Source organism: Epinephelus fuscoguttatus, linkage group LG4 (genome assembly GCF_011397635.1).
Source record: "Epinephelus fuscoguttatus linkage group LG4, E.fuscoguttatus.final_Chr_v1".
Classification (NCBI taxonomy): domain Eukaryota; kingdom Metazoa; phylum Chordata; class Actinopteri; order Perciformes; family Serranidae; genus Epinephelus; species Epinephelus fuscoguttatus.
The window spans coordinates 13,094,393-13,113,041 of record NC_064755.1 but is presented as its reverse complement, the minus strand read 5'-3'; the positions used below and the strand labels follow the sequence as shown (position 1 = coordinate 13,113,041).

At 39.7% G+C, this 18,649-nt stretch overlaps 1 protein-coding gene across 2 annotated transcripts in view; it reads right to left on the bottom strand.

Annotated features, from left to right (window-relative positions):
• The window catches only part of nlrc5 (NLR family, CARD domain containing 5), a 58,064-nt gene that overhangs the window by 3,896 nt on the left and 35,519 nt on the right, over positions 1-18,649 (bottom strand). The window contains exons 30-53 of one of the 2 annotated variants that reach the window (XM_049573244.1): positions 18,147-18,236; positions 17,946-18,005; positions 17,313-17,396; positions 17,087-17,170; positions 16,761-16,850; positions 16,539-16,604; positions 15,436-15,519; positions 14,934-15,017; positions 14,422-14,508; positions 14,201-14,260; positions 13,962-14,045; positions 13,773-13,856; positions 13,606-13,689; positions 13,371-13,445; positions 12,374-12,457; positions 12,124-12,207; positions 11,373-11,471; positions 11,187-11,270; positions 7,955-8,038; positions 5,114-5,197; positions 4,934-5,017; positions 4,753-4,830; positions 1,414-1,497; positions 1,036-1,119 (exon numbers count right to left, since the gene is read on the bottom strand). In XM_049573244.1, the coding sequence (XP_049429201.1) occupies positions 1,036-1,119; positions 1,414-1,497; positions 4,753-4,830; positions 4,934-5,017; positions 5,114-5,197; positions 7,955-8,038; positions 11,187-11,270; positions 11,373-11,471; positions 12,124-12,207; positions 12,374-12,457; positions 13,371-13,445; positions 13,606-13,689; positions 13,773-13,856; positions 13,962-14,045; positions 14,201-14,260; positions 14,422-14,508; positions 14,934-15,017; positions 15,436-15,519; positions 16,539-16,604; positions 16,761-16,850; positions 17,087-17,170; positions 17,313-17,396; positions 17,946-18,005; positions 18,147-18,236 (1,965 nt within the window). Of the gene's footprint in view, positions 1-1,035; positions 1,120-1,413; positions 1,498-4,752; positions 4,831-4,933; positions 5,018-5,113; positions 5,198-7,954; positions 8,039-11,186; positions 11,271-11,372; positions 11,472-12,123; positions 12,208-12,373; positions 12,458-13,370; positions 13,446-13,605; positions 13,690-13,772; positions 13,879-13,961; positions 14,046-14,200; positions 14,261-14,421; positions 14,509-14,933; positions 15,018-15,435; positions 15,520-16,538; positions 16,605-16,760; positions 16,851-17,086; positions 17,171-17,312; positions 17,397-17,945; positions 18,006-18,146; positions 18,237-18,649 lie in introns of those variants that run through there. The other variant, XM_049573245.1, reaches the window with a different exon arrangement.

Sequence of the window (18,649 nt, the reverse complement as noted above, 5' to 3'; positions counted from 1 at the left end):
GTGCACATCAGGCACACAAATAAAATGAATCATCATGACAATCATTTATCATAATTTGTCTGCACATATCCCACATCTGACAGAAACACATCCACCCTCCAAACCTGCGACATTTCACAGTTATCAGGCAACTGACAAGTGTAATTGAGCTCAGCTGGAACCTCATCAAGGGATGCTCCACCAGCTACTCTATATAAAGGCGTTGCCACATCACACATGTGTGAGATACCATGGCTGCTTTACAGCATATTCTCCCTGCTAACCAACAGCATCGTCGTGTGCGAAGCCAAACCGTATGTAAATGCATTTGTGCGTCAGCACTTCAGCCCACTCGACGTGCTGTCAGACCGGGCTGTCCAAATGAAGTACCGGCTGCCCCGTGCTGAAATACAACGCCTCATCAACTAGTGTCTGCACACAAAAAACTAGAAACTAGAAAAACTAGAAACTAGAAAACCCGGTGCAATTTCACCCTCAGCCCGGAGGTGCAGTGCCTGGCTGCGCTGCATTTTTACGCAGTGGGGAGCTTCCTGGAGGTGGTGGGAGACAGCACCGACCTCAGCAAGGCGTCTGTGTTTTTTTGTTTAAATATAATACATTTCCTTATGATTCTTATTTAGTTGTAGTCTTGTTTTTGTCATGAAAATAGGTCAATAACAAATATTTATCGTCTTAGTTTTTCATTAGAATTATTAGAACACACATACACACGAGCAGCAGGGAATTAGTGCGGTAGGTAGCAGCGCTGTGTGTGACTTATGCGCTGATGAAGTGGGTGATCGATGTGCCTGACATTGATTGATCGCGGTAGTGGCCAGCTCCTGTTAAGAGCGTCTAAAAGAGCGTCTAAAAGAGCAATCGTGAGAGCAATCCTAAGAAGGGCATTAAGAAGGCATCTGGGAAACACTCTTATCTTAGTGACCCTTCTTAGCTAGGACGTTCTTAACTGTCTTAAGATCGCTCTTAACTAGGAAACGCAGCCAATATCTACAGGTGCCTGTATGAGCCAAACTTTGCCTGAGACTATAAGTTTACCTGATGAGCTGTACGGCAGGACACAACTGTAAGGCTCTACACAGGGCCTCCGCTCCAGAAACACTCACAGCGTTTGACTCCAGACTAAGAGAAATAAACACACACAGACATACTCATTTTTATTCCATTGAGCATGTGGTTGACAAGTCAGTTAGCTAAAGGAGGTACTGAATTTAAACTGAATTGCAGTAAAGACAAAAAAACTTGATTACCAAACAAACTCAAATGAAAGATAGATAAAGTAATACAGAAATGGTAAAGCTATCTGTGAGACTGCAGGAAAACTAAAAAGATGTGTGTGTGTGTGTGTGTGTGTGTGTGTGTGTGTGTGTGTGTGTGTGCGCACGTGCGTGCGTGCGTGTGTGTTCACAGACTCACTCTATTCTGGTCAGCTTCTGACAGACAGGCATAACTTTGGCCAGCTCCACAGCCACTTTATCTCCACAATTATTCCATCCCAGACTAGAGACAGAGAGAGAGAGATGCAGTTTTAGGGTCTTTAAAAAAAACCAGTCCATTTAACATTCAGATCAGGGCTGACAAACCTCACATTTGGAGTCAGAATCAATCATGTTTATGTGTAACATGTATATGTGGCTTAGCCCTATGGGCCCTAGGCGTTTTTGGGGTATTTTTACTGCCTTTACTTTTAAGCTCATATCACAGTCATTATAAAGGCTACATACACATGCTATATCTTGTTTTTTTTTCAGGACAATGTGGGCTAACCAGATTTGCCATCATTTCATGTCCTTCTATATGCCTGTATTTTATATTAATTTTTATATCAATGAAAAAAACAAATCCCTGTGCCTAAATTCTTACATTTTTACATGTATCTCACCATAGCAAGTTGGAAGAAGACATATTCTGCCATATATGAAGAGGGGAGACTCTCTGGAATCTGGCAATATAAGAACCATGATGCTGGGACATTCTGTCACTTCACAGTTGTCCAAAACATGTGGCTTGTTCCAGGCGGACATGATTGCCAGTATTTTTTCATTATTGCAAGAAATTCCATTGAGTCATTCACAAGTCAAAAATGTGTTTTATCTGAAGGAAACATGCAATATTTACATCTAAGATCATAGAACAATAGTCAACCAAGTGCAATGATGTCCTCCAAGATAATATTTGCCACTTTGTTTGCAGTAAACAAAGTTTGTTGTTGTTTTTCAGTTTCAGTTATATATTGGGGGGCATTTTGGGCACTTGGGGGCACATGTCCCCCTCAATGTATATGTTGACTATGGCCCTGTCAGCATGCATAATTTTAATAACAAGTTTGATGGAGTGTCAACTGGACAATATGGAGATATTTGCATCTTGAAAGCTGGACTACAAATGTGGATAGACAGGGAGAAACACACGCAAGCCTAAGACGTGGTAAGATACAATATTCCTCACTATATGAAGTGACTGATAACAAGATCTGTATAATGGATTGTAAAGAAATTCATCAGGTTTTTATTTTGTAGACAACTGATCTGGATTTATAGCGTGATGGGATGACAGCACAATGATGAGTGTGGTATCAGTGGAAAGCTCTGGTACTGAGCTTCCATGTGATATGCGTGGCATTTCTGTCGCGAGTAATCCATCCAAGAGTAATGTGTGTGCAAAGCTGTATGAAAGCTCTGTTATACATAATTTTTATTAGATTTTTTTTTCGCTGTGAAAACATTGGACTACCGACTACCGACTTGGTCTTGTCGGAAAGCTACAATTCCGCTGTTTCGCGTGATGTGCGTGGCTTCTCGCTATGACGCACGGTCGCGGAGAAAAACTATAGAGAAGAACAAGTGTGAATTTGTGTCGTTCGGGCCCATAGGGTTAAAGCTGCTTTTGAGCTGTCACAACAGAGAGTGAAGAGAAATGCAGTCGCATGGTTACAGAGCTGTTTCATCTGTGGGAGACCCCTCAGACGACTGAGATTCTTCAAGTTGAGTAGTTGTTTATTTATTTTTTGTTGCTGTTGTGATGGGTTTTTTTTATTTGCTTGTTTTATTGGTGTTGTTGTATGTCAGTGTGCAGTTTACTTCTGGGTGTGTTTCGGTCCCGAAATGTAGCATCAGAGTCAGTGCTCCTTGCTTTCACACTGCTCCCTTGTACAGGAAGCTGGGCGAGTCTGAGGCCCTGTCTGTATGCATACAGATATTTTTGTAAACGCATAGTTTCCTCTACATTTAGACCTTTGGCTAGACACAAACTCAGCTTAAGGTTACAGAAGCCAAGATTTTGTGGCGCCGCAGCAGCAAAGCTGTCTGTGTGAACACTGCATGCATGCAAACATGTAGAGTTGTTTTTGTGTTCTATTGTGGAATCTAGATATTTTGTAAAATGAAGAGCGTGTGGACAATTATTTTTTAAAACAGAGAAAATACCCGTTTTCAAAAACATCTGTATACGTGTAGACAGGGGCTGAATGAGATGGAAGCAACACAGCAGGAGTGACAGCTGACAAGGAGTGTTTTAGCGGCGTTTTCTTTGTAAATAATATTTAGTGTTGTAAATAATAGTATTTGTGTTTTTTTGAGAGCTTTTGAGGGTTTTTTGCTGTGTTTTTGTCGTGTTTTCACTATAGGTCATAGTTTTGCCATTGTTCGTCTTTTTGCAATAGTTTGTGTTTTTATAGCTCATAGATAGTTATAGTTAGTTATAGTTCTGTAAATACTGGAGGTGAAATGTCGAGGAGGTCGATGAGGGACAGGGGAGTTTTTCCTTATCTGTTGCGAGGGTCCAAAGGACAGAGAGATGTCTTATGCTGTAAAGCCCTGTGAGGCAAATTGTGATTTGTGATATTGGGCTTTATAAATAAAATTGATTGAATTGATTGATTCAGGAGAGTCCCGTTGAGATTTGTGGATGAGGAGGATGGACCGGAGAATGATGGAGCGTCATCATTTCAACCACAGTAAGTAATATAGTTTGTATGCACTGGATATGTATTCCCAGCTTTATTACAATAATGTTTTTCAATATCTAGAGTAAATTTTATTATTGGCTCATTTTAGAATCAAGAATCCTTTTAAAATCGAGATCGTTGTCCTCGGAATCAGAATTGAATCAAATCATGAGGTACCTAGAGATTCCCACCCCTAGTCTCTGGCTTTGTTTGATTTACCGTGTGGGCAAAAAATGTTGCTGCACATTTCTGATCCGTCATTAGCATAGTCGGCATGCATTAGCTCGGATGGCTAACTTGACTTATTTACTATATTACATGAATGTCACTGTCACACTGAACGTCTCGCTGAACCCTGTTCAAACTCTCAAACTCTACAAGGAAAAAAAAAGAACCAACAGTTGAATATTTTCATTGAACAGCCAAATCTGATTCCGCTGACGTAACTGAGTCGGGTATGGCCGTCCTTTTTTTGTAATTATATGCAGTAACAACAGCGAGCTACCTTTCTGGATCTAAAAACAAAGCTTTACCAGAGAATCAGTGTATGAAACCGTTGTTGCAAAAACAACAGCCTTCTTTATTTTGCACCCCACGGTGTCACTGCCCCCGAAGAGATCAACACTGTTAACACAGTTTGCTAGTGATCATTAGTGCAAATGTATATGCATGTTATTTGATGCCAGTAAACTGCACATAGCCCACTCATGTTGTTCTGTGAGCATTTAAGGAGGTACCTAAGTGATGCCTGTAAAACTGTCTTAATCATAATGCCCTGACAATGTATGATATGATCATTTAAATCTTACCCCACATCCTGTATGAGGGGACAGCAGGCCAGGCTGGCAGCTACAGCACACAGCTCTGAAGTCCCAACAGAGGTCAGACTGACAGACCACAAAAGAAACAGAAACATGTTAAGTTAATAATCAGCCATCATCCACCCGGGCTGTGATTCCTTAAACAGCAGGAGGAGCTTAAGAGTCTTACTGAATCTTGGTGAGGTTCTTCATGTGCATCATTGCTTTGGACAGATTCACTGACCCCTCATGTCCAACACTGTTGTCTGAAAGACTAGAGGAGACACAAGTGCATAAAATACATAAACTGCAGGACAAGTGTGACAACTGTAATAAATGTCAGTAAGAAATTTGATTGTCTGTGACTTACTCCAAGACAGTGATGTGTGTCAGAGATGGCAGAACAAGGGCCATCCTGGCAGCAGTGAGATCACCAAGGCTGTTACTACACAGACTGTAAGAAAGCACAAAGTAATGTTTATATTCTGTTCTTATATAAATATGCAAACATTTATGTTCTTCTCTTTAACAAAAATACACACAATACAACAATACACTGAAAAAATGCAATTAAACGCAACACTTTTGGTTTTGCTCCCATTTTTCAGAGGTGCATTCAAAATAAATATTTATCTCAAATTTTGGTTGTAAATTTGTAAAAATTCATGTTAGTGATCCCTTCTCCTTTTCCACAATAATCCATCTATCTGACAGGTGTGACATATCAAGATTCAAGATTCAAGACCTTTATTTGTCCCTTAGGGGCAATTGATTCTGCCGCAGTAGCAATAAAAACAACAACAACAAACAATAACAACAACAAGGTTGACATACACAAGGCAACAGTCACATAAAATCAGTCGTAACTAAATAAATAAAAACGCATACTTGTATAAAATGTGAACTAATGATGATGCTACCTGTACTGTACAGAGTTAAGCAGTGAGATGGCAGAGGGTATGAAGGAGAATTTGTATCTGTTAGTTTTGGCTAATGGTTGTCTGAGGCGGGAACCAGAGGGCAGGAACTTAAATTCTGAATGCATGGGGTGAGTGCTGTCAGACATGATGGATTTCGCCTCCTTTGATAGCTGGTTATTGTACAGTTCTGAAAGGGTTTTTTTGCTGAGTGCCAGTGATTTTACTGCTGACTTTTGTTATCTTGGTTAATGAGTTTTTCTGTTTCAGACTGAGTGATGCAAACCAGCAAATAAAAAAAAGGTGACAACAGACTCAATTAAGGATCTATAAAACACTGTTATCAGGGATTTGCCGACCTGGAACTTTGCCAACTTCCTTAGACAAAACAGACCCTGCTGGCTTTTCTTGATCAGCATGTCGGTGTTTTTCTCAAAAGTCAGTTTATCGTCAATTATGATGCCCAGGTACTTGTACGAATCGACAATCTCCACAATTTCTCCATTTACAGTGGCGTTTACAGGGGCACGGTGGTTGCGTCTAAAATCAATGCACGTCCTTTTTTTGTGACATTCAGTTCCAAAAAGGCTTCAGTGCACCACTCATTTAACACAAAACTCATTTAAAATGGGACCATGGGACATTTCAGTGTCCTTTAACAGGCTCACAATAACTGTGTCATCTGCAAATTTACCATTATGATGGTTGTCAAATTTACTACGGCAGTTGTTTGTGTACATGATATAAAGGAGAGGAGAGAGAACACAGCCTTGTGGGGATCCAGTTGATGTTTTTGATAGTGTTGATATGTGCTCATTTATTCTAACCCTCTGAGACCTGTCAGTGAGAAAGTCCAAGATCCAACCCACAATGTTACAGTCCAACCTGAAATGTTCGGTGAGCTTTTCCACCAGCAGGTGGGGCTGAATCGTATTGAACGCTGAGGAAAAGTCTACAAACCAAAGTCTGGCATGGTTTTTGCTGCCCTCTAAATGCTTGGGTATGAGGTTAAGAAGAGTGATGGTGGCATCCTGCACCCCCCTGTGGGTGCGATATGCAAATTGCAGAGGGTCCAGAAGATGTTCAATTTTGCCCTAAAGTTCCTTTTTTTTATGAGTTTTTCCAGTGATTTCATTATTAGTGAGGTCAGGGCAACTGGTCTGTAATCATTCAGGGATTTAGGGCGGCCCAGTTGGTCGGCACAGTGGATCAGCAAACGGCTGCCAATATTGTCAGGGCCAGGGCTTGTGTTCATTTTGAAGTGCTTAAAAGTATTCACAACGTCTTGAACAGAAAAGGAGGGAGTAAAATCACTGGAGCTCAGAAAAGTTCTTTTAAAAACAGCGGTTTCACTACTAAAATCATGGATATCAAGAAACAGCATCATTACTACACAGGTGTGTATTAGGATAGGTACAGTTAAAGGCCACTCTAAAGTGTACCATTTAATCACCCTCAAAAACTTTTGAGGGGGCATACGTGCCTGACTGTAAGAATGTCCATCAGAGCTGCTGCCTGTGAACTCGATGTTCATTTCACTACCATAGTCGTCTCCAATGTCGTTTCTGTTAATTTCGCAGTACATCCGACCGGCCTTACATATGGAGGTCCCAAGCTGCTGTGGCTACATGTGGTCTGTGGTTGTGAGAGTATGTACTGCTAAATTAATGGAGACGTCTTATGGTAGTGAATGAACATTTAGCTCACAGGCAACAGCTTGTTGCAAACTTGTGACCAAAATTTTAGAGAAATATACCTAACTGAGTGCATCAAAAAAAAAACCTTAGATTTATAACTTAAACCTGTGAAAAATGGGAGCAAAAAAAAAAAAAAAAAAAAAGAGTTTTGCATTTAAATTTTTGTTCAGTATGTATAACACAAAATATAGCTGAAACGTTTATATGGAAAGCTAAACTTCCCCCAGCAAAGAACACTACTCTGAGGACTAATAGTCTTTACATGTTGTAATAAAAAAAGTGTTTATTATACCAAAATGTTATATAGCTTAAAACAGAGTTTGGATGAATTAGGTGTTTCTCATTTCCTGGATAGCAAAATAGGGACTGGAGCACACTAATTGATTTTGCGCTTTTAATAATGCAAACAGATTTTCAACACTACTGTCTTCATCAGAGTCCCCTTTGTTTTCTTTGAATGCTACATACCGCACAAGCAGTGCAAATGTAAAATGAACGCATGACAGAATTTTCACTTCTGACAAGCTGTTTCGTTGTTTTTCCACAACACTATCTACTGGAATGAGGTGCATATAAAAAATGCCATCATGTCCTTACTGGAGCTCTTCTAGGTGACTGCAGCTGTTCAAAGCTTCCAGTAGCTTGTCTCCTGATTGGTCGCTGATAAGGTTCTTTGATAGACTGGAAGACAGAGACATTCACACATACACAACATTAAATGTAAAATAAGCATTCTTTCAATAATTCGTCACAGGCAGACTGCTCCTAAAGTGTCTTCTTTAATATTACCACTAGGTGGTGCTACACATATAGTGACGTTTTCAGGAACCATGAAGCAATTTGCAGCCAAAACACACTATAAAAGATATGCATGCACCACAACAACACGTCAGCAGTAAATACATACAGCAACACCTGATGATGGCCACACTCTGAGGCTGCCAGTCCCACACTTGAATAAGAATAATCTGCTGCTAACGGAAACAGCTGGTCCCCATAAACAAGGTGATGACAGTCCAATAAAAGGGCTGATATGTTACAAGTGGGTGTAGCTTCACACATGCATGATCAAAGTTATGCCTATGATCTTCATGTACAGCATATCTGTACTCTTGAGGTCATCTAAAAACACCTAAGCAGCAGATTATTTTATCATTTCAAACGTTTAGAAAAGTAAATAGCAATTATTTGTTTTTGTTTAATGAACACATGACTTTTATCTTTTTTATCTTTTTTCACTTATATTGTCTCGTAGATGACTGCTGCATGAATAGTTTGCAGTGGACACAAAGAAAAGTGTGCTCACGGGACCTAAGACATTCTTTTTGAAAACTAAACAAAGTCTTTGTTGTCATCAAGAACCGTACAATTACGATCTGCAGGATTAAAATAACATGGATGAGGTATATGTCGGTAAAATAAAGTTGTGAGAGTAATAACAGATCTAACATTACAGAGAAATAAGTAAATAATATTATATATATATTTAATTTCAATAGACCACAGTTACCACCTCAGGGTTGTATGCCTCTGCAAAACAGTCAAGTTGTAGTTACAGTTAAATCCATGTCTGTCCAGACTCACATGTAGCCAAGACAGCAGAAAACAGTTAGACGCAACAAATTCTAAAACATGGACGCTTCACACACATCTTAAACCCAGCAGCACAGAAGAGCCACACTCTGGGACTTCAACTGGGGGTCCAGGGCCCTTAGGGCGTCCTCTGAGTTGCCATGGCGAGGCCACCCATTTCTATTTTTATTTTCGTATTAGAATATGTATGAAAATACTCATTAACATGAATACAACATATTATTAGCAAAGATACATTGGTCATAGATGTATAATAATGCCTAGATACCAGATCCCAACATGGCATCTATTCATTCCATTAAATGGAGTAGCTCGCCTTGTGCATACACCCAAAAAAAAAAAAAAAAGTTTAGTTTATTTTAGTTTAAAAAGCCAGCTTACGGGTTTACTTCCACAGTGGGCAGCCCACTGAATATACGCAATTGTGTTTTTCATACTGGCCCCACCTGTAAGTTCCTGCTTGGCTCATAGACTTTACATTATGATGACATCACAGATTTTCAAATCATTTTCCTCAGCTACGGTAAAGTTTTACAAATATAGAATAACCATGGATCAAAACTTCATAATAGAAAGAGTCATAATTGACCTTGTTCTCAGTTCAAGGTGTCCTGTCAACATATTTACAAACATCTCATTTATCATGGTGGTCAATGAGGAAAAAGCTTTTGGGCTGCATGAGATTTTTTTTTTTGTTGCAATACCACAAGAGGCCACTGGGGGGAAATGGCTGCAAAGATGAACTGTGTTGCTAAGGGCCTGTATACAGTACACAGCATACAACACTGATGACAGGCAAGCTGTTATCCATGATCCATGTACAATTATGAGTTAGCTAATGCTAAATCAGTGTGCAGCACCTGTGCTAACAGTTACATACTATTGAAACATATTGGCCGATTAGCTGTATTATTACTCCAAGTGTATGGACATTCTTGTGAGCCATAATTGATAGTTGTTATTTTTAACTTTTTGAGACTCTGACATACTGTCTACCTCAGAGACAAACATGATGTATACGACTCTGTCAATAATTATTATTTTAATAGCTTCATATTCTATGCACCATAAATGGGAATGTTTTAACGTAACACTTTAGGCCACCCGACATGTTACTATAGGCCAGGGTGGCCAGCTTACACTTTCAGGCTCTGTCTCATGCTCTCATAACACCAAGGCAAATCTCACACCAGAACACTGCGACAGTAACAGAGTTGAACAATCTTGTATTGTCAGGGCTGCAAATTCTCACATGCTGACAGTGACACTCATGTAATTGACACTTGTCACATGTTGCACCCCACACATGCATTTTCTCACACAGGGAAAAACAAATGTGTGTAATCCCCAATGTGATCGCCGATCACACAGCTGATCGATCGATCAGAGCAGAATGACAGCGCGGTGCGAGAGGCAGACAAAGAGCAGAGCTTTTCCTCACAGCACCAAAGTGTCTGAATTAGCAAACGGTCAAATGTTCAGCAGTGGAACAATTTTATACAGTATATATAGTTAAAGGTCCCTCTCTTTCAGCTTAGTGGTCCTTGGCCTGACAAACATTAAAGACCCCTGATCTACATAACAGCACAGTTTCAAGGCTGGCACCAAAGATTAGTGCCACCACTTCAGTATCTGACCAGATGTCTCCCCTTCTGTTCCTGAGTTATAGCAGTGAATAATGGCCAGAAAACATTAATTAAGTGAAGTTGACCTTTGACCTTTTGGATAAAATAAATATAAAAATATTTATATATCTTACGCTAGTAGACATTTCAGTGAAATTTTGTCATAATTACTGTATAAATTCTTGAATTATGGCTAAAAAACATTTTTTGTGAGGTCACAGTGACCTTTGACCACCAAATTTCACCAAATCAGTTCATTCCTGAATCCAAGTGCCACATTTGTGCCAAATTTGAGGAAATTCCCTCAAGGCATTTTTCATATTTTGCGTTCAAAGGAACGGGACAGAGGGTTGTATGTTTATATATATTCATGGCTGGAAAGACAGACAAACTGAAAAAACATAATGCCTCCAGCCATGACTGTCACCAGCATAGAGGTATAGTATTATCAGAATATGCATAGCGACACACCAGACGGACAAGATGGGTATCCAAAAGTTTTAAACATGACACATAAATCATAATCTGTTGATAAAAGAAAAGACAGTACTGTTAAGTGTCTACCATGGGGTTCATCTACCCTTTTTTGCCAATACCATCTTCCTGCCTACCTGATCTTCTTGAGCTCCTTCCAGATAGGAAGCAGTCTGGTCAGCTGCTCTATTCCTCTATCAGCCATCCTCCAGCCCTCCAACCTGGAACAAGAGAAAGAACACATCCAACAACACTGATGACAACTGTCTCCCATGAAGACGGACATGAGGTCAGCCACAACTGCTTATGTGCAGCATGCTCACTCTATCTCCTCCATTTGTCTGAGTCCCTCCGTAGCAGCCAGGAGATCTAGCAAACCATTTGCTCCTAATGGTCCCATCACTGTGGCAATCTTATTCAGCCTGGCGCACACACACACACACACACACACACACACACACACACAATGAAAAAACAAAGAGTCACTTTTAGTGTTCAGCTAAGCAATCTGATCCTCTGTGAAAGTTTTATTGGTGCCAGACTAGAAGTGGATGCCTCCGAAAGTATGATATGTATTTATATACTGTGTAAACAGCATTGACATCAGCAGTCTAAGTTCTGACCTTGCAGCTCATCACTGAGTCAGACTTTACAACTTAGCACTATGAGCAAACAGGGAATGGTAATTTCTTCCAACGGGGGGTGTGTGGGATCAGACCTCCTTCATGTATGTGAAGTTCATGTGCAGCTGATGACAAGCTGGTATGAGGAGCAGCAGCAACAGTGGCTGCAATGTGAGCAGTGGCTTTGGCAGTGACGGTGAGAACGAATCATAAATAGACCAGATTATTAGAATGGCACTGGCTATGTCTGAGTAGAGTGCATGTGTATGACTGGAGCAGTAGCTAGAAAGACTGCTTGGAATAGCTTGGCAGGCTTAGCTTCATATTAAATAAATACAGATACTTAATGAGCAGTTATAAAGAGGCCAGATTATACTTGTTAGTCTTAAGAATTATTTGGAAAGGTCAGAAGTGATAAAATGGCTACAGCAGAACAGATCATGTTTCTTACTTGAGACTGCGGATAGAGTTGATATTCCTTAGTGCCTGTGCCAGGTACATCGTGCTCTCCTCATTCAGTTTCAAGGAGTCCAGACTTGGGGTGCACGTGGAAACACAAACAAACAAATCCACACAGACACATGAAGGGACAAGACACGTGGGCCTTCTTAGAACTTCAAGACATGATCGAAGCCACTTTATCTGTAGTTAGACATTATTGTACAGATGTTCATGCGTATGCATGTGTGTGCATGTCTTACCAAAGGCCCTCCAGAACGTCACACTCTCCCAGATTTTGAATGAGCTGCAGCCCTCCCGCCACTGACCACACACAATGAGACAGACTAGAGAAGACAAATGAAATGTTAACATTGTCTAATATTTACACATTTTTACACAATCTCATAAAGGTCCGGAGTGGAGAATTTAGGGGGATATACTGGCAGAATTGGAATATAATTTAATACAATAAGTACGTTTCCTTCAGTGATTTATCACCTGTAAAAAATAATTATTGTGTTTGCTTTACCTTAGAATGAGACATTCATATCTACATAGGGACTCGTTTACAGAGTTCACCATGTTACACTGTCATGTTTCTACAGTAGCCCTGAATGAACAAACCAAACACTGGTTCTAGATAGGGCCATTTACATTTTTGCGTTTTTGTAGTTAGCAGCCCTTGCGGAACAAACTGCATTGGAAAAACACAGACTTTTTTGAACATGAAACTACTTTATTCAGTGTTTCTATTCATTTAAATCACTGGGTCAGTTCATTTTGGAGAGGACCAAACCTCTGCAGATAATTCAACTCCCAGTAAAAACCTTCTTAACACCTGGATCTTAAATTATAAGAGAAAAAAAAAGGTGAGCACACGTTAGCATGTACTGGGCTTGTTAGGGAAGCACTGATTTGTTATGTGGAACTGCTTTATTCAGTATTTTACTGGTTTGAATCACCAAGTCTGTTTGCTTTGGGGAGAAAGAGACCTCTGCAGATAATTTGGCTCCCAGTAAAAACCTCCTGAACAATTAACACTGAAGGAAATCTAACCAATAGAAGTCTCAGCAGGTTGAAATGTGTAATCCTCACAGCGAGATGCCCCAAAATCCCCATTACACACTGTTCCTTTAAGTATGTACAACATTATATGCACTTTATATCTTTAACATAGTGGTGACTGATCTGTGAAAATAATAAACACTTCAAACTACTCTACAAAAATATTAATCTGCTGGATGTTAAAATGCTTACTTGAGTGATCTCAGACGGGGCAACATTCTGGTCATAATCAGAGCTACTGTGTCACTAATCACATGACCTGATAGACTGGGAGAGAGAAAAAAATTCATTATAATTTATGGACATAAGATAAAAAAGTGCTAGCTATCTGTAAAATTTAACCCTGTCATGCAGTGACAGTTTTTTTTTTCCAAAATGAAAATACACCCAACAAATAATGAAATGTGTTTGTGTATGTGTTACTTACTTTAGGCACTCAATGGCTGTACCCTGCAGCAAGGCCTCGGAAAGCTTTTCAACCACAGTCACACAAGCCTCTTTGGACCCAATACTACAGAAGACAAATTAGCTGCTTATCACTCTAGAATTTTAAAACAGGCATTCAGAGTGACAAATGTGGAAAAAAGCTCTCACCTGAGAGCAGTGAGATGTGGCAGTGAGGGCAGGACAGAACAGAGAAACTCAGCTCCCTCTATACCCAGGCTGTTGTGGGAAAAACTGTGAACAATTAAGAGAAACACTGTTTATATTTTCTTAGTTTCTTTTTTTGTCTTTCTATCTCCATATATGCAATGCAGGGAAAACTAAATAGAGAGTACTAACTCCAGCTCTGTCAGTAAAGGACACCGCAGGATGATGCTCTTCATAGATTCAAGCTGGTACCCCTCTACTGCACAGTCCACGAGGCTGGAGGAGAGGAGAATGTTTCCACATCATTCAACTGGCTTCAAAACAAGTTGTGATGTCAAAAAATCCCACTGTTTTAAGTTTACATTAAAGTGAACCACATATAAACTTCCCCACAATAAAAGATGAACGTATTATAGTGTCAATGTATTTACCTGACTGAGGTCAGTTCAGTGGACCTCATCAAAGACAGGTGTAGTGTGGTGTGGTGAACCCTGCAAATGCAATGTGTATAGCACTGTTAGACATAACAATATACATGTGGTGCTGTGGGACATTCTTCAGTGAGTTTGAATGTGTTTGAATATGTGTTCACTGCAAAGAGTGTACAGTCTTCCAATGTGTGTGTTCATTTGCATGCATTTGCGTATCTCACCTGATAGTTTGTATGTTCCTGCTGACGTCCAGACAACGACACACCAACCTGACAGCTTCCTCAGCTCTGATCCAACGTTCATCAATACTGACAAGACAGAGAGAGTGTGATACAGGTCAGTATTTCAGCAATATAATTCAGCAGTTCAACACATTTTATAAGCTTTTTAAACAGAAACAGAGATGTGTTTAGCCAAGACTAAGAAACAATATGGACTGTATGCTGAGAAAAAGCAAACCTAAGAGCTCCATCGCTGAAAATTTAAGAGGGAATACTGACACAACTTACTTTTAGGTTAGTAAGTCAATAGCGTTGAAGTGGAAGAAACAGGCTACACAGAATGATTCCCACACAGTGACAGAAGCTTTACAGTGGCGTGAAAAAGTCTTTAATTTAGTGCCTTTTGGAAATCAGGTCATCTTTAACTTGCTTTGCTATTCACGGTAAAGGAAATGTTGACGAGGGGTGTCCAAACTTCTGCAAGCAACCAAATCTACTGCAGTCCTTCTTACCTGACACTGAATCCTTTCTGACTGCTGTTAAACAGTTTCACAAAGTCTTCAATCCAGTCTGACTGCAGGGAATTGTTCTTGAAACTGTGGACCAAGCACAGAGTAATAAAATAAACACTAGACATTCTGACACACCAGTAGATGTCCTTCTGATCAGTTTCTATAAGCTCAGTACTCATTACATTTGTCAAGAAAGACATCAATAATGCTAATAATAAGTCACTTGAATGAAAGACAAACACCTTAGGTCTCATTGTTTAGACCTTGTTTAAAAGGGTAAATCTTCAGTCAAGTTTTATTTGTATAGCCCAGTATCATATATCACAAATTTGCATCAAGGGGCTTTACAATCAGAGGGTTTTGAGAGGCTTTCATAATACAAAGAGTTTTCATGAAAGCAATTACATAAAAATATGATATCTGTTTTCCTTCAATTCCTCAAAAGCTGAAGTTGTAAATAAGTTACAGTATAAAGTGGTCTTGAAGACGGAGGTGTACTTACTCCAGTTTGGTCAGACTGGGGCAGGTAGACACGATCTCTGCTAATCTGATCAGATGATCACGTTCCAAACTGCTCTCTCTGACACTGGCAGACAGGCAGAAAAGTTTGGAGGAAGAAGAACAAACAAATAACAACTCAAAACATGAGGAGGTAGGTCAAAGGTACATACTGCCTAACTGATAAATGCCATGTGCAGTTATAACTGTATTTTGGTCATCACAATGAGTTTAGTGAAAGGAATATTTTACCCCCCAAATGACCATTGGTATATCAGTTACTCACCTCGTGTTACATTGAATTAGCAAAGAAAACTTTGTTTTTCTTGCATGCCTCCAAAGTGAATGAGGAATCCAAAAATGGAGAAAACTCATGATGAGTTTAAGTCATAGATGACCAAACACAGCAAAGCTATATCAGGAAATATCAGTTACCAAGCACTCATACAATTTATGCAGTATAATCAGAGTCTCATTTATCAAGTTGTGTGTTCGGTACTTCCTAAACAAACAGCGCTTTCCGACAGGGTATTTAACAAAAGTGAAACTTGTCTATGCTGTCTTCAAAGCCAGACTCCATTGACAAAAACTGCAGGTCTTCTGCCTCAATCAGTTAGTTTTTGCCTGCTATTGAGTAACTTTGGAGTTTTCAAGGGTTTGCTCAGATTTACAGAAGTCACACAGTAACACAAACAAACCACAGCGCAAGGCAGAAGTAGACTAGGTGACTCGGTAAAGTAAATTTACTATTTCTGTCCATAGAGTCTGGCTTTGAAGAGAGCCTAAATAAGTTCAGTTACCGGTTTGAAAGGGCTGTCTGTTCGGGAAGTACTGAGCATACCGCTTGATAAATGAGACTTGGATCACACTGCATGAGCTGTGTGAACATTTGTCAACAGATGTTTTGATAATAGTTTTGCTTTTGTTAAATACAGACCTCTATGACTTAAACTGATCGAGATTTGTTTCAGTTTTTGGAATCTTTCTCCACATGCAGGTAAAACAAAGCTTTCTTCACAAATGCATTTGGGGGGTGAAGTATTTTTTAAGTGGGGTCCTACCTGTGCTAGTAACTTGTATTATCAGAATTTTGGATTTTTGTCCTACCTCAGCGTTTTTACACAACCTTCATATTGTGTAAACCAGATGAGACACCTCTCCTCTTCCTCCAAACTACCAGCAGACATCAGAAAGTGGAGGCCATTGACAAAAAGACAGACAGGGAGGAATACTTTGTTAATTCTGCAGTTTTTCATGCTTTCATGAATTAATTGAATTGATTTCTTTCTTGGCTCTTTGCTCATCGATATCCACACTGCACAAACTCACCTGACTTCCACACTGCAGATGTTGTTAGAGGTGCACAGTGTGCTGGCCACTTCCAACAGCCCCTGCTGGGTCAGGCCATTGTTGCTCAAACTGTGGATAAAGACACATTGAAGACCAGTAAAGTGTTTTCATTTTTTATATCTAACCTATTTACTATTATATGTTCTACATTACTGCCAACTTTTCTCCATCTACATACTGTGAGTGACCTTTGTTGTTCATTCCCATATTGACGTTTGAGAGTAATAGAAAAACATCTGATAACTATGTATTGGCTTTCTCTATATAGAACTGAAAATTGCAAACATCAATATTTCATATCTTACTTTGCGTAGCTAGTGATTTTAAGCTCTTGTAGAGAATCCAAGAAACGCTTGACTCCTTCATCTCCCAGTTTGTTACTTGACAAACTGCAGTCAAAGGAAAGAATAACTCAGCATCCAAACCAACAGTGTGTAAAAAAGTATTGATGCCAGTAGATATGCATAGTATGTGGGTGTTCGCTAATGTATGAGATTTGGTTTGTGTGTGAGTTTTGTGGGTTACACATACTCCAGGTCAGACAGCTGAGGACCCTGCTGTAGGATCTCGAGCAGTTTCTCCAGGTTGTCACTGTTGAGGCTACAATGAGTTAACCTGTGTGTAAACAGTCAGTCAGTCAGACAGAGAGACAGACAGACAGACAGACAAGGCATTAAGGTGCGGTTAATGGTGTGGTCACGCTTGTCTTTTCTTTTGCTGAAAAAGCACTTCTTTGTTTTCTGCTGATCAAGAAAAATATGCCACACAACATGCAGAGTAAACAGCTCCACCAAATGAACTTCAAACTGACACTTCATAATAAGAGAATCAGTTACTTATCTGTAAACGATCATGACCTGCTTCCTATGTGCCATAAAATCTTTGGGGTTTTTTTGTTTTGTGGTGGTTAACATGATGTGTGCTGCCCGTTTAGCAGTTCAAAAAAAGGCAGCGGAATTTGCCATTTTTGCCTCCGTTTTCCATTTTCAGTTGTTGTAGACGGCAGAGTTTTATGATCATACTGAACCACACACACTGACAGTCAAATGGAAACAGAGACTAGAAGAATCTACACAGTCTGTTGAAGCAAACACCCACACATTTTTTTTTTTTTTGTTATATCAGAAGACAGTGAACTTAAGATGTTGCTTGCAGATCACAGACCTGCAGCTGGCTTGCTCTGATTTCACACTGTCAAACTGGATGAAAGCTTCAGTCTCAGGCCTGAAGAAGAGTTTGAAACGGTATTTAACAAAAACATTATCAGTGACAGATATTAATTAATAACAAAGTGAGGAGAATTACTCCTTTTTATTGCACTACAACAAAACAGGCTGCCATGATACAACAAAAAAACAGTAATACCTGAGCTCCACAGATGTGACTCGCTGACTGACAGTCAAACATTTGACCAACATCAGTGCTTCAGTTGTGGATGCGACGCTGTGGCTGACACTGAAGAGGAGAAGAGGATAGGGTTGATTTAAATGAAACTAGAAGCTGGTAATTAATAATAATACACCAAATAAATGCTGGGTTCAAGATCTTTTAAAGTCATTGTTTTAAATTAACACTATTAGTACTGTTTTGTGATATTTCTCCTAAGCATACCAGTTTGAAATCAAACTGTGTGGTGAAGTTGACACTCGACTCAGCACAATCAGAAATTAGAATTACCCCCCTGTGGTTGTTTGTCTCCATGAACCACTCAAGTTGAACTAACAGTTTACATCCATGTCTGTGGAAACATGGATGCTTCACGCACATCAGTTCACTATCTGACCAAATGTCTCCCCTTCTGTTCCAGTGATATGACGCTAAGTAATGGCCAGACAAGATCTTCTGCAGAACATTATGATGTCACAGTG